Consider the following 27284-nt stretch of genomic DNA (forward strand, 5'->3'; position numbering starts at 1 on the left):
AATTGCACAGAAAGATTTGAAAGTGCTTTAACCTGGTTGTTAAATACAGCGGCATATTTAGTTAGATATTCACAGTTTGTGGCTGGGTTTTCATTCTTGAATACTTGAATATTTTGCATCTTTTGTGGGCAAAACAAAACCAAAAAACCCCACTATGCCCTAAAGCTGGGAAGGAGGAAAGGGACATCTGTAACCTTTTGCCTGGGAGCAAGTCCCCTTAGAAAATGATAGACCCTCTCCATATTCCTGCTTAAGGGAGACATCAGTTGTTTTGTGACATTAGAAGCCATTACACCAAAAGGTCTCAGACCTTTTTGCATGCCTGAAAACCAACACAGTTCATGCCTTATTGCAGCTAAAGATTGCAACCTTCATCCTCCCTGACCCTTGGCCATGCTAGCTAGGACTGATCGTGGTTCTCCAAGCATTGTTTACAGAAGTGCATACATTAGAGTGATGTTGTGCACCAAAATGAAGGTATTGGTGAAAATAATATGCCAAAATGCATTATATTAGGGGAAACTGCTTGCAAAAATCTGTATATTAGTCAAAACTGCATATGAAAATCTGTTTCTTAGGAGAACATGCAGATGAATTTTCATGAGGACTTTTTTTTTAAATTGCAAATTGCTGCAAAACATGAAGAATGGATTTGAGATTGGAAGTATGAGAAGCTGAGAGAACCAAAACAGTTCCTCCCATCCCCAGGTGTTTCTCGAAGGTGCAATGCGTGAACACAAGGGTTCACATGGGCATAATGTTACCATATTGGATTAGTTTGATGGTGTTGGGCTTTCCCACCAAATCAGCCACCATCCTTCCTGGTGGGATGGCAAATGTTTGTGAAAGACTTGTGCAATCATCCCTACCCACGGTTGAGTTATATACCAGCAGGCCCCTATAGCTTAAAATTATACTGCATGGAAGCTGTTTCCATGCTGCTGAGAACATGTATTATTGGGGCTTGACTCTCATAGTAATCAGTGGAGTGTACTTCTGAGTACATAAGATTAGACTTCCAGTCTCATTAATTTTGTTGGGAAAGTTAAGCAGCAGCTCAGTTTCAGTCCCAATGTACGTTTATCTGAATAAAACCAAAACGGCTCAATGAGCTTGGTTGTTTCCGATTCCAAGCTTCCATCTACAGCCTTCTAATAATTCAATTTCATCATTTCCAATAATCTTGTTAAGCATTCATGATACACACAGTGGTTAAATTATGCTGCTTTTTCAATCCAAAAGTCCAGTTTGCCAGAACATGTTGGTGTGGGGAAAATTCATGCTTCCCCTCAATTTTGTTTGAAGAAAGCATCAATTCCTAACTTTTATGCATTTCAAAGTATTGCCTAATGGCCCGATCCCAAGACTTTCTGTGCCAGCACGTAAGTGCCCAGGAGACAGCGCCTTGATTGCGGTTCCAGCTGAATGTCATAAATCATGCTAGAACATCACTGTTCCATGGAGATAAGTCTAGCATTACTTTCAGAAATGCTGACAAAAATAATATATAGGGCAGGTATTCCATGATATACAGCCATCCAGATGGGCAAGGTCTTCTTCTTCTTCTTCTTCTTCTTCTTCTTCTTCTTCTTATTATTATTATTATTATTAAATGCCTACTTTTAGAAAATAAAATGCACATTTCTGTTAATTTTCATTAAAGTCAAAATCTTAGAGTTACAACTGGGCTGGTTCATGTCAGCTTTCTGGACCGAGAGTTGTTTCAGAAGCTGCTAACCTTCTAACTCACATTGTCCAACTCTCCAGGGGCACAGCGTAGGGAATGCCAATGGGGCCATGGCCCCGAATGCAGATTTTTGAGGGCATGCGAAGCAGACGCCCCGTGCAGGCACCCCCAGCCCAACTCCCACTGTCAGAGGAACCAACTCTTATGGAGAGGAGCACGGGCACACAGGTCGCATAACTCAGCCTTGCTTGGCTCTGGTGCGGAGGGTCAGTTTGGTGGTGTCTGTGGTGAGGGTTGCGGTGCCCGGCAGGATCCTTGACCCTCCGCACTCCAATATTCAGAAAATGGAAGCCAGTAACTCTAAGACCGAGAACTCCCAGAAGTGCAAGCTGGATCTAGAAGAAGCAGAGGAACCAGAGACCAAATTGCAAACATGCGCTGGATTATGGAGAAAGCTAGAGAGCTCCAGAAAGACATCTACTTCTGCTTCATTGACTATGCAAAAGCCTTTGACTGCGTCGACCACAGCAAACTATGGCAAGTTCTTAAAGAAATGGGAGTGCCTGATCACCTCATCTGTCTCCTGAGAAATCTCTATGTGGGACAAGAAGCTACAGTTAGAACTGGATATGGAACAACTGATTGGTTCAAAATTGGGAAAGGAGTACGGCAAGGCTGTATATTGTCTCCCTGCTTATTTAACTTATATGCAGAATTCATCATGCGAAAGGCTGGGCTGGATGATTCCTAAGCCGGAATTAAGATCGCCGGAAGAAACATCAACAACCTCAGATATGCAGATGACACAACCTTGATGGCAGAAAGTGAGGAGAAATTAAAGAACCTTTTAATGAGGGTAAAAGAGGAGAGCGCAAAATATGGTCTGAAGCTCAACATCAAAAAAACGAAGATCATTTGCCACTGGTCCCATCACCTCCTGGCAAATAGAAGGGGAAGAAATGGAGGCAGTGAGAGATTTTACTTTCTTGGGCTCCATGATCAGTGCAGATGGTGACAGCAGTCACAAAATTAAAAGACGCCTGCTCCTTGGGAGAAAGGCGATGGCAAACCTAGACAGCATCTTAAAAAGCAGAGACATCACCTTACCAACAAAGGTCCGCATAGTTAAAGCCATGGTTTTCCCAGTAGTGATGTATGGAAGTGAGAGCTGGACCATAAAGAAGGCTGATCACCGAAGAATTGATGCTTTTGAATTATGGTGCTGGAGGAGACTCTTGAGAGTCCCATGGACTGCAAGAAAATCAAATGTATGCATTCTTAAGGAAATCAGCCCTGAGTGCTCACTGGAAGGACAGATCGTGAAGCTGAGGCTCCAATACTTTGGCCACCTCATGAGAAGAGAAGACTCCCTGGAAAAGACCCTGATGCTGGGAAAGATGGAGGGCACAAGAAGGGGACAACAGAGGACGAGATGGTTGGATGGGGTTCTCGAAGCTACAAACATGAGTCTGACCAAACTGCGGGAGGCAGTGGAAGACAGGAGTGCCTGGCGTGCTCTGGTCCATGGGGTCACGAAGAGTTGGGACACGACTAAACGACTAAACAACAACAACAACTCTAAAACACATATGCAACATGCATGTTTATTCATATATAAGTTTCATTTAGTGAAGAGCACAATTCAAGAGCACAATTCAAGACTATGTTTCCGAGTGTGCTGGGCCCAGGGGTAACCCATGAAATGTGGTCCAGGACCGGTCCAGAATCCGAAGGTTCCGCTGGGAGTCAGTCCGACTGGCCCGAGGCAGGACATGAGGCAGGAAACCAGGCAAGGACAGGTACAGGATCTCAGGCAGGATCTAGCAAACAGCAATGTTGCTCCCACAACCTGGGACGGGATCCAACACATAGCTGTCAACGTTTCCCTTTTTTTAAGGGAAATTCCCTTATTCCAAATAGGATTCCTCACAAGAAAAGGGAAAAGTTGACAGCTATGGTCCGACAGCCTTTTATCTTTGTCAGGGTAGCACTGGTCCTGATCCCCTGGTGACTCACCTCCCTGTTTCACCCAAAGGCGAGTACTCCTCCTGTGAGTACTCTGGTCTCTCCTTCTCTCAGACCTTAGTCTCTGCAACTCGGGAGACGTCGGTGGGTTACTAGCCCCGGGGGCCACCTCAGCCTCCCCTGACCAAGCCAGTAGTGGAGCAGCTGTAAGTGATGGCCCAGCTGAAGGCAACGAGGTAATCCCCGCATCTGGAGCCAGGGCAGGCTCAGGCCTCTGACTTGACCCAGCTGGTGCTTGTTGCAGGGGGACCTGTGCAGACTGGGACTCTTCAGGATCAGGCCCCAGACTTGGTTCTGATGATGCCTGAGGCAAAGGATCCGGTGCAGACTGAGTCTCCTCTGGTTCTGAGCCTGAGCCCAAGTCCCAGGCCATCACACCGAGCACAATTCAAAGTGTTGGTGCTGACCTTTAAAGCTCTAAACTGCCTTGGCCCAGTATACCTGAAGAAGCGTCTCCACTCCCATCGTTCAGCCCGGACACTGAGGTCCAGCTCCGAGGGCCTTCTGGAGGTTCCCTTACTGCGAGAAGTGAGGTTACAGGGAACCAGGCAGAGGGGCTTCTTGGCAGTGGTGCCCGCCCTGTGGAACGCCCTTCCACCAGATGTCCAGGAAATAAACAACCATCTTGACTTTCAGAAGACATTTGAAGGCACCCCTGTTTAGGGAAATTTTTAATGTTTTGCGTTTTATTGTGTTTTTAATATTCTGTTGAGAGCCACCCAGAGTGGCTGGGGAAACTCAGTCAAATGGGCAGGGTATAAATAAATAAATAAATAAATAAATAAATAAATAAAAATAATAAATATTATTGGTGAAGTAAAACTGTTGCATTAGCAGCACCAAAGTGATCTCCCCAGGGCACAAGCCTGGGCAGTTGATATTGCAAAGACATTCATCAGAGTAGGGGGGGACTGGAACTCCTGCCTTTGCAGAGTGTTCCTTTCTTTCTTTGCCAGAGCTGGACGCAATCATTATGCAAAATGTGCTAGAATTTGTGTGCAGCAAATGAGAGAACTAAACGGAAAGTTTCAAGGAGCTGACAACACGATGAAGGAGGCCATTTCACTTCGAGAAGATGGAACAAGACGTGGGCTGGTATTTGGGCAGATGTGTTCGTAGAGCAGGCATTTATGAAATCTTCCAAAGCTGTGGAGGGATGACATATGGAGGAAGGATGACAAAAAGCCCAAGAGCCATGTGGATCTGGAGTCTTGTCATCTGTGCGTCAAGCGTCTTGACAGGGATTGCTAGATGCGGCAGTGAGTAAAGCGTTGATCTGTCTGAAGCAAGGCTGTCAAGAGATTTGAAAGACTTCTGCAAGATCCAAAAAAGGAGGAGAAGGTGAATGCTGATGAAGCAGAGCCTTCTCCAGTAGTAGCATTCATCTTTGCTGACATGAGAATGGTGGTGTTAAGAACTCAATCTAGCACAGGGGTAGGCAGCCTAAGGCCCATGGGTCACAAGCGGCCCACAGGAGGTCATTTAAGCAGCCCCTGAACTGAGCTGCCCACTCGGCGAGTCCCCGCATGCTGTGCTAAACCGGAAATCGCGTCTGCGCAGGCGCCGAAAATCGCAGGCGGGCACACAGTCCACGGAGCGAGCTGCGCTAGAGTGAACCAGCCCAGGCAAGGTAAACCTTGCCAACCCCTGCTAGCACTATTGTAGCTACATTAGAGATGACAAAAAGTGCTAAGGCCACCCAGAGCTTGCATGGCTGAACTGTGGTTTGAAGCAGAGACTCCTGGCTCATATGCTTAACCATTAAGCTTTCTCCTTTCTGTGTAAATGAAAACATCAAGTTTCATCACTTCCCATCACACAAAAGCGTGCCTTTTTTCTTCCTTCCATGAACGCTTGTTGTTCTTTAGTTCTAAATCATTAAAACTATTTTTATCCTGACTCTTATTTTACGCCACATATTAAGATGTCACAAGAAGGCCTGCGATGAAGCGCTTTCCTCTTTATGGCAGTGCTATTTCTTGCCATCAGGGCAGACACAATAAATCTAATTTTACAGGGCTTGCATAATGTAGTTGCAGAGGCTCAGCTGTGAACCAGGAAGCCCCGCACACCATGTGCTACTCCTGCCTGAACTTAGGTGAGCCGTTGTGTCTCGGCATCAGTCTCATACCTGCAAAATGGGAGAATCGTGGCAGACACAGCAGCAATACAATCCTAAGCAGGTGTCCTCAATATCAAGGCTCAGTGTGGCTTATTCCCTGATAGACATCTATAGGATGCCATGTTAGTCTGCCGCAGCAAAAACAAAACAGAAGACCAGAGGTTATCGTGACACCCGGAAGACACATATATTATTGCATATGTTATCATGGACTGCAGCCCACTTCATTAGATGCATGGAAGTGTTGTCCTAAGTTGCAGGTAGATCTGCATGTGGTTTGCTGGGCAGGGGTGGGGCAGGTTGTAAACTGTGAGGCTGGAAGGAAATGAAATGCAGAAAGTACGAAGGTGGTGATAATTAAACAATTAGCAGTGGTAATTCACCAAATAGTTGGTGATAGCACAGGCATCCTGGCATTGGGAAGCCAATTAGCACGTGCACTGTGACAAAATTCCATTGCCCTGATGCTATCCGCAAGCGCTGGCACTCATCCTCTTCACCTTTCGCCCTTCAGAAACCCCTTTTTCCAAGCACGAAGACTTTAAGGCCAGTTACAGACAGGATGAAATGACTTTTGGATTTTGCTGTGTCTGATATAAGATGTGTGCCCATTTATTTTATTTTTTGCAGAGGCTGGCCTTTTTGCCCTATGTAGAATGCAAAGAGGTCACTGCTGGCATTGGATGGCATATGTTGTATAGACGATAAGCAGGTGAATGAACCCCCAATACTGTGGATGTTATTACTTGGTCCTGAGCTGGGGTGAGGACAGAGATGCCCTCTGCGTTTGCTGCAGGATCTGATCCTGGTGTCTCTCTCTCTCTCTGGCTATGTTGTTGCTAGTTGAGCAGCTGACTTAGGTTGAGGGAGATGGATGTCTGTAAGCAAGTACAGACCTGCCCAACAATGTCTGTGTTTTATGTTGTGTGGATGCTGCACTGTATCATTGTCTATACTGCTGATGTATCTGCGTTTTATTAATGCATCACTCTTTTGCGGGAATGTTTTTTCTCCAGGAATGTTAACCAGCACCAAAGGGTGGAGCCTACGTTTTAGATATAAGTAGGTGTGTTAAACTGACCGATTCTATTCATGCTACAAACCCTACTTAATTCAAAGGACCTTCCTCTCAAAGAAGTGTGCATAGGCTTAAGCTGCGTCCCACATCCTTGGGAGCAAATCCTATTGAACTCTGTATGACTTATCTTTGGGTAAATGTGCTTAGGAAAGGACTATTGACCTTAGAGGAAATATTTTAAATACCTCCTTCTTTAAAAAAAAATATCTCACTGATATTACCACCACCCCCTCCGTCTGCTCAGACTTGCACACCACAAAGTAGTGTCCTTTGAGATGTTGTTGGGCTGTGTACACATTGTCTCTTTAAAGCACTCTGGAAGCACATTCTTGCCCTCAAAGAATTCTGGGCACTGTAGTTTACCCCTCACTGAATTCTAGTACAGTGGTACCTCAGGTTACAGACGCTTCATATACAGTAGTACTTCGGGTTACATACGCTTCAGGTTATAGACTCCGCTAACCCAGAAATAGTACCTCTGGTTAAGAACTTTGCTTCAGGATGAGAACAGAAATTGTGCTCCGGAGGCGTGGCGGCAGCGGGAGGCCCCATTAGCTAAAGTGGTACCTTAGGTTAAGAACAGTTTCATGTTAAGAACAGACCTCAGGAACGAATTAAGTTCTTAACCCGAGGTACCACTGTACCCAGCAACCTTTAACCCTTTTAAGCGGAGGGTGGATGGCCATCTGTCATCGATTGCAGGGGGTGGGACTAGAATCACTAGGTGACCCCTGGAGCCCCTTCCAACTCTGATTCTGTGAACGAGGCCTCCGAAGGCCCAACAGTCAGGTAATTGTTAGATCTTCAGAAACCCAGTTCAAAGGGCGTCACAAAACCGCCGTTTGATAGGGGGTTCAGAAGATGTCTTCAGAAGCCCCCCCCCCACAACAAGCCATCTTGCCCTGTGCTCAGCTGCAAACACCCTGCCCTTACCTACCCCACACCTGATGTCAGGTGTAGGACCAGTGGCTGTAGCTTTGCCAAAATGGCCTCGCAAGCCAAATGGGGAGGCCGACTTAGCCCATGGGCCAGAGTTCCCCTCATGTTGGAGGCACTATACCTCTGCATGCCAGTCGTTGGACATCAACACAAGCGATGAAGGTGCTGTTGCCCAGTCAGGTCCTGCTTGCGGGCTTCCTATAGGTATCTGCTTGGCCACTGTGAGAACAGGATGCTGTCCTCAATGAGCCTTGGGCCTCATCCAGCAGGTTCTTCTCTTGTTCTTATGCTTGCATGAAGGGTGGTCTATAAATATTTATTGTCTCTAAAAAAGTTTAATTAGTATTTTAATGCAATCTTATTCCCACCCACTCCCAACAGGTTGGGTTCTAAAACCACAATAACTGCATACCATTGAGCATATCATATACAGTGGTACCTCAGGTTAAGAACTTAATTCGTTCTGGAGGTCTGTTCTTAACTTGAAACTGTTCTTAACCTGAGGTACCACTTTAGATGATGGGGCCTCCCGCTGCCGCCACGCCGCTGCTGCGCGATTTCTGTTTTCATCCTGAAGCAAAGTTCTTAACCCGAGGTACTGTTTCTGGGTTAGCAGAGTCTGGAACCTGAAGCATCTGTAACCCGAGGTACCACTGTATTTAGTATCACTGTGTAAAAACTCATAGCAAACCATTGTTGCTTTGCCTCTGGAAGCATCATCATTTTGTTCTGTAGCAGGCCTGCTATAGTGCGAGTTATTCCGTTTTCTCCACCTGCATATCCTCCAACATTTTTCCGATGAAAATAGGATCACCCTATTCCATTATTATTATTATTATTATTATTATTATTATTATTATTACCCCACCAACCTGACTGGGTTGCCTCAGCCACTCTAGGCAGCTTTCAAAATATATAAAAACATAATGAAATACTGAATATTTAAAAACTTTCCTATACACAGGGCTGCCTCCAGATGTCTTCTAAAGGTTGTGTAGTTGTGTAGTTACTTATCTCCTTGGTTTGGGGGGGCGGGGTCACATAACTCCATACCCTCCAACATTTCTCTGAAATGTTGAAGGGGGTGGACGTGGGTGGCACTGTGGTCTAAACCACAGAGCCTCTTGGGCTTGCTGATTGGAAGGTTGGAAGTTCAAATCCCCGCAACAGAGCTCGGTCTCAGCTCCTGCCAACCTAGCAGTTCAAAAGCACGTCAGAGTGCAAGTAGATAAATAGGTACCACTCCGGCGGGAAGGTAAACGGCATTTCCATGCGCTGCTCTGGTTCACCAGAAGCATCTTAATCATGCTGGCCACAGAACCCAGAAAAACTGCAGACAAACGCCGGCTCCCTTGGCCAGTAAAGTGAGATGAGTGCCGCAACCCCAGAGTCATTTGCGACTGGACTTAACTGTCAGGGGTCCTTTACCTTTACCTTTTTAAAGGAAAAAGCAGGACAATATGGGATGGAATCAGAAACCGGGACAGCTTCCTGTAAATCTGGTGCTATCCCTGGAAAATAGGGGCACTTGGAGCAGCCTTTCTCTGTGGGTCCCCAGATGTTGTTGGACTACAACTCCCATCACCCCTAGCTAGCAAGGCCAGAGCTCAGGAGGAGTTGTAGTCCAACAACATCTGGGGACCCACAGGTTGAGAACCGCTGACTTGGAGGGTCTGCATCTGGGTGCTGCAGTTACTGGAAACCACAGAAGGGGGAGAAGACTCTTAGGTGGGATCCCGCTTGCTTTCTCCCCTAAAGGCATCTGTTTGGCCACTGTGAGAATAGGATGCTAGGCGGGCCATTTGGTCCAGCAAGCTCTTCTGCTATTCCTTCAGTTGAAACCACTAGAGTCTCTCCCAGGCTACTTTGCACCTGGTCTGTCTCCTTTCCAGGATGGCTCTGGGTAACTGGACGTCTTACTAAGGGAATGTGCCTTACAACTTGCCAGATCAGGAGAATCCAGCAGGAGGCCGACAGGGACCCTGGCGCTTAGGTCAGAGAGGAGAGAGAAAGGGGGAGTTCTGGGTGGGGGAGCGGGGGAGAGAGAGAGACGGCGGCGGGAGCGAGTTTAGGGTTAGGCACCTCCTGCGGCCAGTCCCGCCGAGTGCGTGCCTTCGTGCCTCCTCCATCCAGGGGCTGCCGCCGGGATTGCGCAGCTCGGCGCTGAAGCAACTTTTGCAAGGAGGCGAGAGCTTCCATAAGGGAAGGAGAAAAGGACCCGTCCCTGGAGGGGGGTGGGCGGGCGAGGGAATTCCTGCTTCCGCACACACCCCACCCCTCCCCTCGGCATGGCGAGCCCCCCCTCCCTCCGCCTGGCACAGGGACCCTTTAAGGGGAGGGGGCAGCGCCTGGAAGGCTTGGCTAGGGGATGACTCGGGATTGGGCCGCTGGGGCAGCCGCCTTAGGTGCACCACCAGGAGGAAAACACGGGCCGGGCTTTAAAAAACCAAAACAAACCCAACTCGGCGCAACTTCGGCGGAGGCGAGCGAGCCGATTCCCGCCGCCGTTTCCTTTTCCTCCTTGCCTGCCTGCTCCCCCCATCCGTGCTCCGGGCGTGGAGTGAACTAGGATGGTGGTGCGCAGCGCCGGGGCTGGCTTGCTGCTCAACTGTCTCCTCCTCCTCCTGGCTGGAGCGAAGCAGAGCCGGGATCCCGCAGCAACCAGCTGCCAGACCCACAGGAAAGTAAGTGCACTCCCGGGGGAGGGGGGAAGTCCGGGGTGGGGGCGAAGAGACTGTCTCCTGCAAACTTGGGCAGGATGGCGCGAGGCCAGCAGAGTCGCCTCGAGACTTGTTTTTGCTTATATTCTCCCATTTGGGGGAAGTCTCTCAAACTCGGGTGTGCAAGGCACCTTCCCTTTTCTAGGGGGCTGGAGGAGAGCAGCGCCAGAACGTGGGGTGTGGGGGACTTAGCTGCTCCGCTGTTGTATCCACCCACCGCACTTTCGCATGCACGAGGGAAAGTTTTGTTGCTGCTGCTTTGCCGTGGTTTTTTTTTTTCTTTCCCCTTTTGCAAACTGAGTTTCACGCTGGGTGCTGGACTTGTCAGCAGGAATTTTGCAGGAGGGAAAAAGTGCTGCCGGCAAACTGGGCTGCCTCATCCCACCCCACCTTCGCTTGCAAGGCAGCCCCACCAGTGTCATGCGGCACTTTTAAATGGGTGTGTTGGGGGCATAGGCTGGGGGGGGGGCAGGAGGAGCCCAGAAGCGCCAGGAGAGCGTGTCAGAGCTACGTCCACATGCACCCTTGCCCGGGAGTGAGGCTCACCAGTCACAGCCTGGGCTGGACTTCTGGCTCCCGGTGCATGAAATCTGCACTGCCAGTTTGCGAGCGTGTGGAAGGTGTGCTGCCAGGACTCTTTGTTGCACCTCCTGCTTTGCAAGACACTTAACGGGGGCTCCTGCTCTGGAATCTGTTGCAGCCTCGAGAGTCATCTGCATTGAACTCGGTGGCCGGCGGGCGAGGGGGGGGGGGAAGGACTTGCTTCTGAGTAGACCCCAACCTGCCAACGTGGGATCTCGCCTCCAGCAGCTGCGTGCGAAAGGCGGCCTCGGAGGGGGAAACGCCTTTCCGAGAAGCTGAGAGAGAGAAGCGATGTCCGCCTTGGCCGTCGTTTGGGTGGAGTGATGTCTTTTAAAAAAAAAGACATGAGGCTGGGGTGTAAATTAGCCTTTGATGGGATTTAGAGTGCCTTTAATGAGATCCAGCGGGGAGAGGAGATAAGGTTCAGTGGAGGTGCCAGCCTGCTGTTTGTTTGGGTCATCCACTCTTTGGTTTTGTTTACTTTTAACACTTCTCACTCCTTTGCCAATTCCTCCAACGCCCTCCTCCCCCCTCTCTTTCCCCATAGCATCCCCCAGGATGGAAGGCTGGCAGGCGGTTCTTGCATTCCAAATGCACCTCATCAGGGCTTCATTTGTTCTGTTTGTTTTATCTCCTGTTCCTTTTAAGGGAGACGTTTTGCTCTTGCACACCTTAAAAAATGGGTAGGGTTTTAACTGCGCTAAAGCCTTCCTCGTACATCCCACGTTTTGCAGGCTGCTGAAAAATCTTAAACTCTAGTTAAAGTAACTTTTCTTTGCCATAACTCTTAAAAACGGGTACATTTTTCTACACAACCCTGTAGAAAAGAGAGTGTGCAGCCTTTACAGATTATTGGAAAAACCAAGCTGTTCTGCGGATGGCCTCTATAATCCCATACCCTGGAGAGATGCAGAATATGAAGATACCGTGAGACATACTATGAAAAGTCTTTGGAAAAGAAGGTTGTTGGCTCCAGTCTTTAAGCATGTTTACTCAGAGGCATCCCACTGTGTCCAGCAGAGGTTTCCTCCCAAATGTTCATGGAACTGCAGCTAAGGCTGAACTCTGTGGAGTATCTTTCTGAGTAAGCTTGCTCTGGCCTAACTCCTGAAGAGCTTTTAATAAGAACTGCAGGTGGAAGGAAATATTTCAGCCAACACCACAATCGCATGCATGCTTACTTGGAAGTCTGGGCCCACTGAAATGTTTACTTTTAAGTAAACATGCACAAGATCAGGCCGCCTGCCAGTTCCACAGAGTTAACATTTGTTTCTTGGAGCCCCATAGGTTAAAAATAAGTTACCTAGCTGTGCACAGGATCGTGGCCATTGCTGATAGGAGCAGAGGGAGAAATCCCAGAAAAGGACAGCTAAAGGAAACCAGCACAGAGAGAATTTATAGCAGAGTCCACAGAACTATTTTGAAAATTGTTTTTGCCATTCTAATTCTAAATGCATTCAATGGAAGCAAGTTAATACTGATCTATTGCCATGCAGCCTCGACTGGGGCGTGAGACAGTTAACATGACATTAGAGCAGTGTATCATGATGCATTAGGCCCTTCCTGTGTGGGTCATCTGGAAGCACAGTTGACAATGACAGAAATAAATTGGCATTTAACAAAACAAGCTGTAGAGACACTGGACTCAGTCCAACAAAAGTTAGTCACAAGCAGCAGCTTTATCTTATGTGCATTTATTCAGAAGTGAATCCCACTGAGTTTAGTGGGAGTTACTCTCGAGGAGGCATACACAGCTTTGCAAAGCTGTACTGTAGTTCCCTTGAAATAAATGAGACTTGAGCTAGTCCCCAGTTCTGTTCCATTGCCTTTAATAGAACTTGGTTACCATCAAATCGTGTTTTTCTTTCATCCAGTGGGTCATTATACATCCTCTAAGCATACAGAAAATGGACAACCATGGTGGCATCTGAAACAATGGATGCTACTAACATTCATGGAGTACATGCCTGATGGCTTCAGTGTGCAAATAGGTTTGCTCGGGAGGAGATTCTTCAGAAAACTTGTTCCAAAAATAATTTAAAGGCTTTAAACTGTGTATTTAAATTGGGCCCAGAAACAAATTGGAAGCCAGTGCAACTGATAAAGCAGGGGATCATATCCTCTGTCAGCAGCAGTGCTGCTGTTTTCTGTTCTAAATTATAGTTTCTGTACACTTCTCAAGGGCAGGCCCATATGCAGGGTGCTACAGCAGTCTAATCTGAAAGTAACCAAGGTGTGTACAACTTCTCTATAAAAGGCCATGGTTGGTGAACCAGTGGAAGCTGGGCAGAAGCACCTCTCTAGGAGCCAAGCTAAGTCCATCAGTAGTCTCAGATTGCGCACCAACTCCTTTTATGGGGAGTGCAATTCCCTCTAGAACAGGGAATTCCTAATTTGATCTCTCATATTGCTTAAGCTCACATCTAGTCCTTCACTGGTCCCAGCCACTGATTTAGGAGCTCCCCTAGAATTGGACTCAGAAGCGAAACAGAATAGGGTATAACTGGCATCCTGATAAAAAAAATTCCTTCCAGTAGCACCTTAGAGACCAACTAAGTTAGTTATTGGTAGCATCCTGATGACACCTCACCTAGAACTCTGGATGACCTTTCCCAGTGGTTTCATGTAGATGTTGAAAAACATAGGAAAGGGGCATCCTTGCAGGACTCCTCCAGGAGGTAAGGGCATAGAGATGATGAACACAAGTCCTTCAGTTCTGCTTTGAGACTTGCCCTTCAGGAGTTATTGGAACCAACCGCAGTAAGATGGTGCCTCCAGGCTGCTGACAAGGGTGCCATGCTTAATTTTATCAAAAGCTGCTGTGAGGTTCAACATAGCCAGCAGATTTACTTCCACTGTCTTGCTTCTAGCAAAGCTAATCTATCAGGGTGACCAGAGCAGTTTCTTCCCCTGAACCAGAATGGGAATTAGACTGAAGAGAAACTAGGTAATCGGACATCCCTGGAATTGCAAGTCCAGCACATGCTGTGCCTTATTCAAGAATAGCATAGCTGAGACTGGTTGATAGCTAGTAAGTTCAGTAATATCTAGGAAATGTTTGTTTCATACAGGCCTCATCACCTTTGAACGCTACCTTAATACAGCAAAGTATTTGCCAACCAGTATTTACCAGCCTTCTCTGGTAGCTTTTACCAACCAGAACTGATGTGGGTCTCTCCAAGAATCATGCACACATTCTCAGGGTGAACAGGATTTAAAAGTATCCATAAAAATAATACAGCATTGTCAACTTCTCTGTGCATTTAGATACCTGCCTCATTTTATTCAAAGACTCCCCCAGTGCATTTTGAACTCAAATCTACCAAATTCTCCCCCAAACAAAACTCAGTTGAGTTTGAAACATTTTTGGGAATATTGTCTCTGTATAGGAACAACTTGTTAAAAAAAAGCTGTTTTTCTAAAGCAAGAGTAGCAGATTCCTATACTCCTGGTTTGCACACAAATGTGGAAGCACTTAGTTGATCAAAGGAGGTACCTGGCTACAGTCAGGAATCCTTTTTGAGTGGGGTGGGGCGGGGATGCTGATTGTATGGTGGAAGGATTTCTAGCTGACCAGAAAAGTGCCCCCCTTTAAGACTCTTTAACAACACTTTTATCTGCAGAAATCAACAGCTGATGCTTTTTAGCATTATCACCTGCTAATGCCTGGGCTCAAGCTGTTGTTTAAGGGCTTAGGTTGCAATCCCTAAACCCACTAACCTGAGAGTAAGCCCCACTGAATTTAATGGCACTTACTTCTGAGTAGGCAAGGGTAGGATTTAAGCCTTGGTGACATAAGCTGGTTGAAAAATTGGCAGATTTACTACTGATGAAGATTTCATGTGTTTCTCGAACCCCGCTAATTCTACACTGAAGTCCTAAATTCAGTTATGGAGTGGATGAGATATCACTCAGGAACTCCGTAATATCTTCTTGGTATTCTGCCCCTATCTGTATATCTGCCTACTTTGAACATTGATGCTTGCTCTGCAACATCAAAGTAGCATGCATGTCTTCCTCCTTGCAGTCTTGCCTGTGATTCTTTTTTTAAAAATTTTTTTAAAAATTTTATTGTTAAAATAGTTCATCATTAATCCACATATATTACAGATATACAAGCATACAAACATACATTTCATACAATCCTTAAAAGTGTTCAAACATACTTACACTCAATCCCACAAATAATTCCTTTTCCCATCACCATCCACCACCCCTCACCCCACCTTTGTGTTAGACTTCCAATCTACTTAATTGCAATTTATTTCCACTTCTATTACTTTCTTTCACACACCTTTAGCCTAATTTCATACTTCTTTTTCTATTACACATTGTTATCCATCTTATTCAGTATTTCAGTGTTTGAAACGGAACTTGTTTATTCTAATAGGAGATCTGATTTTTCGATGTGGTTTTGCAAGTATCTTTTAAACACCTTCCAGTCCCTATCTATCTTCTCTTTTGAGATCCTTCCAATTTCTCCCATTGTTTTGGATATATTGTAGTACTCCAATAATTTGGCATGCCACTCTATTTTTGTTGGTACAATACCACTTTTCCAGTTTTTCGCAATCAATAGCCTTGCGGCTACTGTTGCGTATAAATATAAGGTCTTGTCTTCTTCCTTTAGGCTTCCTGGTACTATTCCCAATAGAAAACCTTCTAGTGTTTTCCTAAATGAATATCTAAACTTTTTTTTCATTTCGTTATATATTATTTCCCAAAATTGTTTGATGTTTAAACAATTCCACCATATATGTATCATAGTACCTTTTCCAGTGTTGCATTGCCTGTGATTCTTAAGGCTGCCATTTTTATTTATTGGTGTGGCTCCTCTTCCTTTAATAGAAGCTTGATTTGCAGAAATTTAAGAGGACAAGCTTTTCCTGGCATGGGCACAAGGTATTTCAGAAAAGCTTCTTGTCTGGTTGGCATTAGGCATGGGAGGCAGGACCACTGAAAACAGAAGAAATTGCCTGCTACATTGCTAATACATATTGCTCCCTTTTCAAGTATATCACATAAATGGTACTTGAGCCACTGTGTTTGAATCTGTGTGGTAAGGCTTGTGGTCACTGTTTAGCAAGACTACACTAGTGGAAGGTGAAGTACAGCTTTGGTCTTGCAGTCTAATAAACTGGCTATGAATCAGGAAGTCCCAGTTTTGAATATTTCCTCTGCTACAGTCTTTCAAGATAGCCTCCGCTCCCCATCTACAATATGGAGATAATAACACTGACCTACTTCACAGGATTGTTGTAATGGTTACTGTGATAACCTCACCTCTAGGCCAGCCGCTCTCACTTAGCCTTGGCACCTGCAACATGGAGATAAAAATACTGACCTAATTTACAGGATCGTTGTAATGATTACGGAGATGATATTACTGACTTTTGCAGGAACATTGTAACAATTATGGAGTTATTATATGTCAGGTGCTTTGAACACTTGAAGGCGCTATAGGAATGCTAATTAGTGGAATATAAACGCTTGCTTCATGTTTTGCATGTGGGTTTTGTTTGCGCATGCACACCCTCTGCAAACAGAGGGTGACGTTTTGGATGCAGCTGAATCTGATACCTGTTTTGCTTGAAGTCTGGTAACCTGACCTCTGGACTTCCCTTTGCCATATGTAAGTCATATTTTATTACAGAAGCCGGACCTTCAAGTGAAATACTTACTATCTGAAGAGGAAAGGGTTCAGTATTCAATACCTGCGTCAACCTTTTCCACCTAAATAGATGGGACTTTAAAGTGTGCTGTACAGCAGTAAAACATGGTTTCATTTGTTAAGGTTTTTACACTTTGAAAAACAAGTTTTCCTCTTTCCTTTCATGATGATTCTCTTGGTTATTTATTGTAAGTAAATCAGGTCCATGCTTTGGTTTCCGTAGTGGGGATTGGCTTCTGGCAGAGAGATTTATGTGGCTGCTTAGGTTTGCCACGGAGAGAATTGTATTTTAGAAGTGCTTAACTTTGGCTGGGATTTGGTCCAGGGGTTTGGTGAGGTTCTGCATTTGTGTTCAACCTGCAGCTGTGGTTTTGAAAACTTCCCCTTTAATTTCCCATAGCATAGATTAAGCAAATGCAATTGCTGTCTGAAAGATAGGTGGGAGGTGAAATGTGTTCAAAGGCAGCTCATTATCTCCTGATTAAAATGTATTGCCACCTGTAGCTTTCCTTGGTGTTAAGTCTGCTTCCATGAGAATGGAAGGTAAATGCTCACATTCACTCACCTTGTGCTAAGTAGCACCAGCTTCACCTGGTTAGTTAAAAAAAGAAACCTAGACCTTAAAGGTGTATTTTACCCAATGGTGAGCATGTTTGCTTATTTATTAAGTTTTTGTCATGCTTTTTTTCAAATGAAGGTTCCTCTCCCATTTTATGATCACAGCAACTTGGTCAAGTAGTTTAGAGAGAGAGGGAGGGGCAGGCTGTCACCAGTAGGGTGGCCAGGTCAGAAAGAGAGATCCTGTGCTTTCTTGTTGTTGTTTAGTCATTTAGTCGTGTCCAACTCTTCGTGACCCCATGGACCAGAGCACGCCAGGCACTCCTGTCTTCCACTGCCTCCCGCAGTTTGGTCAAACTCATGCTGGTAGCTTTGAGAACACTGTCCAACCATCTCGTCCTCTGTCGTCCCCTTCTCCTTGTGCCCTCCATCTTTCCCAACATCAGGGTCTTTTCCAAGGAGTCTTCTCTTCTCATGAGGTGGCCAAAGTATTGGAGCCTCAGCTTCAGGATCTGTCCTTCCAGTGAGCACTCAGGGCTGATTTCCGTAAGAATGGATACGTTTGGTCTTCTTGCAGTCCATGGGACTCTCAAGAGTCTCCTCCAACACCATAATTCAAAAGCATCAATTCGGAGACACTAAAGTGACACTAAAGCTCAACTTTTTACAATGAACCATGCATGTCTGTGGAGGTGCCTCTGCCCCACTGAAAATGCTGTGGGGCTGGTGTTGCTCCTTTCGAACTGGCCCTATGGTTCTACCTTTAACATGATTTGCAGGTGGTGATGTTTTATATCCATGCCCATTGCCCTTGCAATTCCAGCATATACAGTGGTACCTTAGGTTAAGAACTTAATTCGTTCTGGAGCTCCGTTCTTAACCTGAAACTGTTCTTAACCTGAAGCACCACGTTAGCTAATGGGGCCTCCTGCTGCCGCCATGCCGCCGCTGCACAATTTCTGTTCTCATCCTGAAGCAAAGTTCTTAATCCGAGGTACTATTTCTGGGTTAGCGGAGTCTGTAACCTGAAGCGTCTGTAACCTGAAGCGTCTGTAACCTGAAGTGTCTGTAACCCGAGGTACCACTGTAATGCTGTTGTTAGGCACTTCGCTGCCTGAGTGGACCTGCAAATATTTCCCATTCAACTCCCTGCCCCAACCTCATACTGTATGTATCTGCAGCTCCAATGATAGACCTTTGCTGCACAAAGCTATTCCCCCTCCTTCCCCCTCCAGTGAAATCCATAATTTCCAGAGCACTGCGCACAGTTCCAGAGCACTAGATGGGAGGTGACTGGGCGACATGGCCTCAAGAGAGTCTGTAGTACAGCCCGCTTTGCAGTGAAGGCAAACATTATTTAAAGTTAAAACGCTGCCAGTGACACACTCAGCCTGACTTTGTCCCTTTGTCTTGGAGGGCAGCTGCTGGTTTGGGGCAGATGGCAACTGTGGGGGAATGAGGTTGATCTGCCAGCCTTCTTCATCCACTGTCTGAATGGAGAAGCTCACCATGAGTTGGCCCTTAAATAAAATTGGACGCTTGTAGCTTGTGCTGCTGTGATAGCTGTGTGGTTGCTTCCTGGTGCCTCCTGAATCTTTTGTCCTGCAGTTGCAGCGCTTGTCCAGCGGGTGAAGCTAAGCCACTTGGCTTAAGTGGAGTGGAAAAGGACAGAGCAAACTTTCTGGAGAGAGTTGAGTGCCTGCTCCGAAACGAAGGGTGTGCGCATGTGTGACCATGATTGCTGTAGGGTAGGAGCAGAAATGGGCTGTCTCTCATACCACATTGCTAGCAAGTGACCCTCTTGTGTAGTTTTAAATAAAAAGGAGGCTATGCCCTACACAAGGGACGCGGATGGCACTGTGGGTTAAACCACAGAGCCTAGGGCTTGCCGATCAGAAGGCCGGTGGTTCAAATCCCCACGATGGGGTGAGCTCCCATTGCTCGGTCCCTGCTCCTGCCAAGCTAGCAGTTTGAAAGCACATCAAAGTGCAAGTAGATAAATAGGTACCACTCCGGCGGGAAGGTAAACGGCGTTTCCATGTGCTGCTCTGGTTCGCCAGAAGCAGCTTAGTCATGCTGGCCACATGACCCGGAAGCTGTACGCCGGCTCTCTCGGCCAATAAAGCGAGATGAGCGCCGCAACCCCAGAGTTGGTCACGACTGGACCTAATGGTCAGGGGTCCCTTTACCTTTTCCTTTATGCCCTACACAAAATGTTCTTGGCTTCATAGAACTGTCAGGTAATAGGAAGTCAGCAAACAGTATTTGTCAGAGTCATTTGATCAGGGTCACAGCCAAAGTTGTTGGTGTGTGCTGCGTTGACACAGACTTCTAAAGTTGGTTCATACTAACATTATTTTGGCCAGGAATGTTCCGTTGTCATCGTCTTCTTCTTCTTCTTCTTCTTCTTCTTCTTCTTCTGCTTCATAATGGCAATATGTGTGTCCGTGCTTCTTACTTGGGTACTTTTTTGAACTGACACTCAAAATGTAAGGTGAAAGTCTGCTATGTTTTTATGGTTTGCTGTGCTGGACAGCAGCGGTTTTCTCTCTTGCTTTGAGGTTGGAACCCAGATCCTGCCTCCTGATCAGCATCTTGCCTGCTGCGTACCTGGGACATTGCATATCATGAAGTTGGAAACTGATTCAGGGGTTCCCTTCCCCGCAGTCCATTCAGGCCTTTTATTCTGATTTGTAAAATTATCTCGAAAGGCAAGAAGATGGTCCTGTCATCTGACTGAAGGGGGAGATTCACATAACCCCTCCATTCCGTTCTGTGCGCGACTTGCCTTGCTCTCTGTTTGGCACCTGATATTTAAAAGTGAGCAAATCTTCATTTATATGTTTCAGTCACTTCTTTCAAATCATAACTACCTTTCTATGCCCCCTTCCCTGCAAAGATCTCAAGTACATGTTTTTCTCCTCTCTGCATTCTCTTCGCAACAACCCTGTGAGGTAAGTCAAGCTGAAAAATAGATCACCCAGTGGGTTTCATGTGGCTAAGTAGGGATTTGAACCCTGGTCCAGCACATTATTATATTTATTTATTTATTTATTTTATTTAATTTGCATACCGCCCTATACCCACAGGTCTCAGGGCGGTTACAATATAAAAACACAAAATAAATACTACTACAACAACATAATGATAAAAACAAAAACAACCCTGTAACCCCTTCCCCCTCAACAAATTTTCAAAGGACATTGGATGTCAGCTAGCCAAAGGCCTAGTTAAAGAGAACTTTTTTTGTCTGGCGCCTAAAGGTGCATAATGAAGGCGCCTGGTGAACCTCCCTGGGGAGAGCATTCCACAAACAGGGAGCCACTGCAGAGAAGGCCCATTCTGTTCACCACCCTACACAACACCACCATTAGAGATGAGAACCTCCTGGTTTCTGAAGAAGGTTGTAGCTAATGCTTGTTGTATTTGGAGAAGACCTATTGACATTAATAGACACAACTGACTTGGGTCTACTCTGAGTAAACCTTAGTTGCATACAACCCAGACTTCTCAAATAATGTGAGTTGTCTTGGACTTCTGTATTAACTTTTACCTATGGGAGCTTCCAGAGGTGTGGCTCTTCTGGCATGATTCAATCCCTTAGTGGCAAATTCAGGTCAATCAGAGTCACAGTTGCTCTGGCCCTCTTCCACACCAAGCCTGACCCATCCCCTTACCAAAAAATGATGAGTTGTTGGTTTTTTGGTCATAGGGAGAGCGATAGGAAAATGCACTGGAAATTGTGGGGTGATACTTGCTTGGCACAGCATCCTGGATTCTCCCTGCACGCAAATCAAAATTAAGGCTCAATAAATAGCTGGTGTCTGCTAACTTCTCTGTGCAAACAAGCGAATGCTTGGCTAACAGGCCATCTGGAAGCGGCATTTTCTTTTCTGTTAAGGAAATTCCTAAATTGTCTATCCCTGATTTTGTGGGGGCCAGTTCTTAGGTTCTAATAATAATAATAGTAATAATAATAAATTATTTATACCCCGCCCATCTGGCTGGGTTTCCCCAGCCACTCTGGGCGGCTTCCAACCGAATATTAAAAACAATACAGCATCAGACATTAAAAACTTCCCTAAACAGGGTCGCCTTCATTGCCTTGACATCTTTTGGGAGGGCATTCCACAGGGCAGGCGCCACTACTGAGAAGGCCCTCTGCCTGGTTTCCTGTAACCTCACTTCTCGCAGCGAGGGAACCGCCAGAAGGCCCTTGGCGCTGGACCTCAGTGTTCAGGCTGAACGATGGGGGTGGAGACGCTCCTTCAGGTATACAGGACCAAGGCCGTTTAGGGCTTCAAAGGTCAGCACCAACACTTTGAATTGTGCTCGGAAACGTAATGGGAGCCAATGAAGATCTTTCAGGACCGGTGTTATATGGTCTTGGAGGCCACTCCCAGTCACCAGTCTACCTGCCGCATTCTGGATTAATTGTAGTTTCTGGGTCACCTTCAAAGGTAGCCCCACATAGAGCGCATTGCAGTAGTCCAAGCGGGAGATAACTAGAGCATGCACCACTCTGGCAAGACAGTCCGCAGGCAGGTAGGGTCTTAGCCTGCGTACCAGATGGAGCTGGTAGACAGCCGCCCTGGACACAGAATTAACCTGCGCCTCCATGGACAGCTGTGAGTCCAAAATGACTCCCAGGCTGTGCACCTGGTCCTTCAGGGGCACAGTTACCCCATTCAGGACCAGGGAGTCCTCCACACCTGCCCGCCCCCTGTTCCCCAAGAACAGTACTTCTGTCTTGTCAGGATTCAACCTCAATCCGTTAGCTGCCATCCATCCCCCCAACTGCCTCCTGGAGCAATATAGATTTCTCTCCCCCTTCAACTTCACCCTACATGGCTGCCGTTTTTTGTTTTTTTAAAAAATTCCACTACATTTTGTGAAAAGAACCACTAATGTTCTGACTTCCCCCACTGTTGTCTTTTAGAAGAGCAGTGTTGGGAATGGCGGATGAAGCAGCCATCACCCCTCCTAATACATAGGAATTTGCCCTGTGTGTTGAACCCAAGCTTCTCCAACATATTAGATAATACTGGCATGCAGTATTGCTGCTCTAATGTTTCCTACTAAACAGTTTTCAGATTATCTTTGAAGGTGAAAATGATGGCAGGTTATAGGGTACTACATTCAGATATGTTCCCATTTGGATTATCAACGAGAAAAGCTTGCTGCTTCTCAAACATTCCTGTGAACCCACAACACTGAATACGCTTACCAACAAATGACACGGGAAACGTTTCTTTCTAGAATGGAATGTTACTTCCTGTTTTGGACCTAGAAATGCTATTTTATCCTTTCCTTGTGGGTGGAGGGCAGCAAGAGGTGATGAACTCTTTGGTTTTCTTTTTTGTAAATACCTTGAATTAGGTTTGCATCTATTTTTAAATGCCTAAAAAATAAAACATATTAGTGAGCCAGCCAAAATAGCTTTCCCCTGAAAGGAATGAACACCTCTCGGCTGCCAAAGGCCACTCGAAGCCTGTGTGCAAGCCAAAATGAAATGGGGGAAAGTTATATGTAGCACTGATTCATTTCAGTAGGACTGGTACATGAGAAGGCCAAGTAAACTATATCCACGTTTGTCCTCCAGGCTAAGGACCTGATGTAAGTAAGTAGATCTAGGCCCTTTTCACACATCAGATTTTTAGGAGCGCACCTAAAAATATGAAGTATGACTTAAGTCACTTCCAGACTGTCGCTGTTTTGCAGATGAGATTCAGTCATGCACAAGCAAATCAGAATTAAAGTGATTTTGATGTGGCACTCTTGTGCAACAATAATTTTATCCCCTAAATAGTACTTTTTTGCTCTAAGAAAGTTGCTCTAAGAGTTGTTGTGGAAATTAAAGGCTCTGGCAGCCGTCCATAGTCCATAGATGCCAATGGCTGATGCTCTCTGGAGCCTGTGGGAGACCTGGCTTCTATTGGCCTCATGTTGTCCTATCTACATCCTAGTTGCTCATTGGCATGGTAAACTTGAGCCTGGGCTTTACCACTTCAATCTGCAGGTGTGTGTGTGTGTGGAGGGGGGTGTCACATAAAGGAAATGCCCTCCATCGAAGAAAGCAAATTGGTCCCTACATATAGAAGAGTAACATGTTGGGGAGAATGCTAAGCTAGAACCATTCTTTCTGACATGTCAGTCTTTTATTGACTTTCTGCATGGAAGAGCACATAAGAACCCCCCCACCCACCTGTGCTCCAAAGTGGTACATGCCAGGCTTAGGCTTACCCCTGCATTGAGAAAGTAGCCCCTTGTCTAAGAGGGCAATTGTCCCTAGTTATTGCTAGATATCATGATGGAAACAACTGCCTCTTGGTTTCACATATGTTTCGCAGATCCCATTTTATGCCGCAGGTTGTAAGAAGGTGGTAATATTCTTGACTTTATAAAGTACAGTGGTACCTCTGGTTAAGAACTTAATTTGTTCTGGAGGTCCGTTCTTAACCTGAAACTGTTCTTAACCTGAGGTACCACTTTAGCTAATGGGGCCTCCTGATGCCGCTGCACGATTTCTGTTCTCATCCTGAGGTAAAGTTCTTAACCCGAGGTACTACTATTGGGTTAGTAGAGTCTGTAACCTGAAGTGTTTATAACCCGAAGCATTTGTAACCTGAGGTACCACTGTATAGAAAAGTACTTGAGGGATACCCACCTAAGCGCTCTGCATGGGTTTCATTTTTTTTTTTGCTCCCATTCAAACCCCTGTTTTGTTATGCAGGGTTTAGAAAAAAACCTATTATGAGGGAAGAGCAGTTCTGGTGGTGTAAGCTGACTGACCTCCCCTCCCCTCACCCCAACCACAAAATTTAGTTTTAAATTTGCAGTGCAGAGAGTCTTGACAGTCATCACCAATGCCCTGCATAGGACATTCATCCTAAACACAGGTCTTTGTCTCATCATGGGGCTTTCAATACATTAGATTTGAAAACAGAGAAGGGAGTTAATGAAATTCTGAGCGGTCCAGGGGGCAATACCTTTTCTTTCTGCGATGTCTTTTAGATAGACTTGGATCCTTATGTGTGCTCTTTGTCACATAAAGATCAGGCTTGTTTAAAACAAAGGAGTGTTGACCTTCCAACCCTCTCCAAGCCTGTGGCGGCTTTCAGGACTCTTTGTTTGCTTTTAAGTGGGTAGGTGACACTTCTCGCCTTTCTGGATTTTCAGTTATCTTCATTCATCTTATCACCACATAAAATAGTTGTTTTGTTTTTCTTTTCTTTTTTTTTTAAAAAATCATTTGCCTTTATCTTTAAGTTAGGTTAGTCTCTTAGTATTAGATTTTTGAACTAATAAAAGCAAATATGGGATGTTTGAAGTGTCACAATTTTTTCATATTGGGAAATGTTGGGGACTTTGATGTTTTACAAAATCACTTGCACGTTTACTGAAATGAAACTAAAGTTCTGGCTCTTCAAAATACATTTTTAAAAAATATTGGGGGTAGGTATTTCTGTGCTTTTACACAAAAAAACCCAAACCTTTCTGTTATCAAAAGGATATATATTTAGAGAAATGCATTGTTTTCGTATAAAATATGTGTGTACGTTGCTTATTGCCGTGAACTTTAAATGTCCATTTGTAATTCAGCTTGCCTTAGACTGGTTAGCCAATCCTTCTGCTTGCCTCAGAGATTACTTTTTCTGTTTCTGCAATCTCTTGTGTAGCTGGTCATTGAGGGAATAGTTGCTGGTTTCTAATGTCTAGGTAAGATTCTTTTTTCTTCCACTCATTTTTTTTTTGGGGGGGGTGAGACTAGTTTTGATGCCATTTAACATTAGCACCGCACCTGCAATCACAAAGCCTAGCTCTACTGTCTCAGTGACTTTAGAACCCAGCCAAAAAACTTGTCCACTGACACGGATCTCCCATGTTATCTCTCCATATAGTGCCCTGTTTTCATTGTTGTGTTTCCTTCTCTTCAGCAAAGTGAGCTGAACTCCTTCCTGTGGACTATAAAAAGAGACCCGCCGTCCTACTTTTTTGGTACCATTCACGTCCCGTATACCCGGGTCTGGGATTTTATCCCTGACAACTCCAAGAGGGCCTTCCAGCAGAGCCATATTGTCTACTTTGAATTGGACCTCACCGATCCCTACACCATCTCTGCTCTTACCAGTTGCCAGCTCCTGCCACAGGGCGAAAACCTTCAGGATGTGCTCCCCAGGGACATTTACCGCCGGCTCAAGCGCCACTTGGAATACGTCAAGCTCATGATGCCTTCCTGGATGACTCCAGACCAACGGGGCAAAGGCCTGTATGCTGACTATCTCTTCAATGCCATCGCAGGCAACTGGGAGAGGAAAAGGCCGGTATGGGTCATGCTGATGGTGAATTCTCTGACTGAGGTGGACATTAAGTCACGTGGTGTACCTGTCTTGGATCTCTACCTCGCCCAGGAAGCTGAACGCCTTCGAAAGCAGACCGGGGCAGTGGAAAAAGTAGAGGAGCAATGCCACCCACTGAACGGCCTCAGTTTCTCCCAGGTAAGGGAAACTGAAGTTTTCTTCTCCTACTGTCCTATACATCCTACAATCTGTGCTTTGATCATTCTTAGCTGGCAATCCACATTCCCCTTTCATTGGAGGTTGGGGGGCAGAGACCACAAAGTGGGCAAAATATTTGAATTGGCTTCTTGCATTGGAACTCTGGAATGCTCCTTAGGGAGATTCCAGAACTTTGCTTCTTGTCAAAGAAGCAAATGTCCCGGCCTTAGGAGGTCCGGACCATAGGAGAACACTCTACTAAGACCCTCAGGATTTGAAATTTCTGGTTGCTGAAACATGTAGATAGATGCATCTCTCCTCCAGTTGCAGAAAGCTGGGTTTTGCCTGCTTCCTCATGTTGTGTTTGACTTCCTAATTAATCATTGGCAACTGCTGCTTTCAACTTAAATAGGGTATTTGGCAAAGTGCTTAGTAACCCTGATAGCAACACGGCATGGATTTACTTAGGAAGGGCACCTTTCAGTATAGGATATCATGGAATACGTTCAAGAATGCAACATGTTGGAGTGCACATTGACTAATAGCAAACATGTTAAACCAATTAAAAAATTATCCAGTAGCACCTTATACCCAGAACAAACTTAGTTGGTCTCTAAGGTGCTACTGGACAATTTTTTAATTTATTTTGACTGCGTCAGACCAACACTGTTACCTACCTGAATGTTTAACCAGTTCAACTTGTCAAACCGTCTTTGGGAGTTGTAGTTTTCTGTAGCCCACTAGTGGGGAGCCTCCCACCCATGTGCCTAATTAGACCCACATGTCCTCCTCATTTGCCCCATGAATCAGTTTCTGATGAGCTACACCCACCTGCCCTACACCCAGCTTCGTATAAGACATCAGGTGTGGGGCAGGTAAGGACATAGCTCCCTGCCAAAAGTGATGTCTGTATGATTGTGGGCAGTTGGGAAGACACAGCACGACCATGTTGCGCCCATTCCCTTGCTGGTTTGATTTCAAACTGTGTGGGCAAAGAACGTGGGTCACTTGACACAGGGTCGGATTAAGACCTTTAGAGGCCCTAAGCACTTAAAAGATTTTTGTGCCCCCATATATATCGAATTCAAAATGTAAACAATGAAAAACCATAAAATAAAATTTTACTTTTCCAAATGAAACAAAACCTACAGTAAGATGGAAAAATGGATAGTTTTCTGTATACTTCTATTTTCCATTCGAAAAAAAATTCTCCTACTTTCTCCAATTGCAAAGTCCGTGGTAAATCTGGCAATGGAAAAAGGGTAATTCTCCTTGGGTAATAATTACTCCCTTAAGAACAGAAGGAGAGTGTGCTGGATCCGACCAATGGCCTTATATCTAGTCCAGCGTCCTGTTCTCACAGTGACCAACCAGATGCCCATTATCGGAAGCAGGATTTGAGCG

The 27284-nt window shown here is 45.6% G+C and overlaps 1 protein-coding gene across 3 annotated transcripts in view; it reads left to right on the forward strand.

Moving 5' to 3' along the window:
• The first annotated feature begins 1527 nt into the window (after nt 1–1527).
• TRABD2A (TraB domain containing 2A) overlaps nt 1528–27284 on the forward strand; it is a 74902-nt gene continuing 49145 nt past the window's right edge. For 2 of the 3 annotated variants that reach the window (XM_053371333.1, XM_053371336.1), the window contains exons 1-2: nt 9921–10535; nt 25320–25880. In XM_053371333.1, coding sequence (XP_053227308.1) covers nt 10422–10535; nt 25320–25880 — 675 coding nt within the window. In that variant the 5' untranslated portion in view covers nt 9921–10421. Of the gene's footprint in view, nt 1552–9920; nt 10536–25319; nt 25881–27284 lie in introns of those variants that run through there. The other variant, XM_053371334.1, reaches the window with a different exon arrangement.

Source organism: Podarcis raffonei, chromosome 17 (genome assembly GCF_027172205.1).
Source record: "Podarcis raffonei isolate rPodRaf1 chromosome 17, rPodRaf1.pri, whole genome shotgun sequence".
NCBI lineage: Eukaryota > Metazoa > Chordata > Lepidosauria > Squamata > Lacertidae > Podarcis > Podarcis raffonei.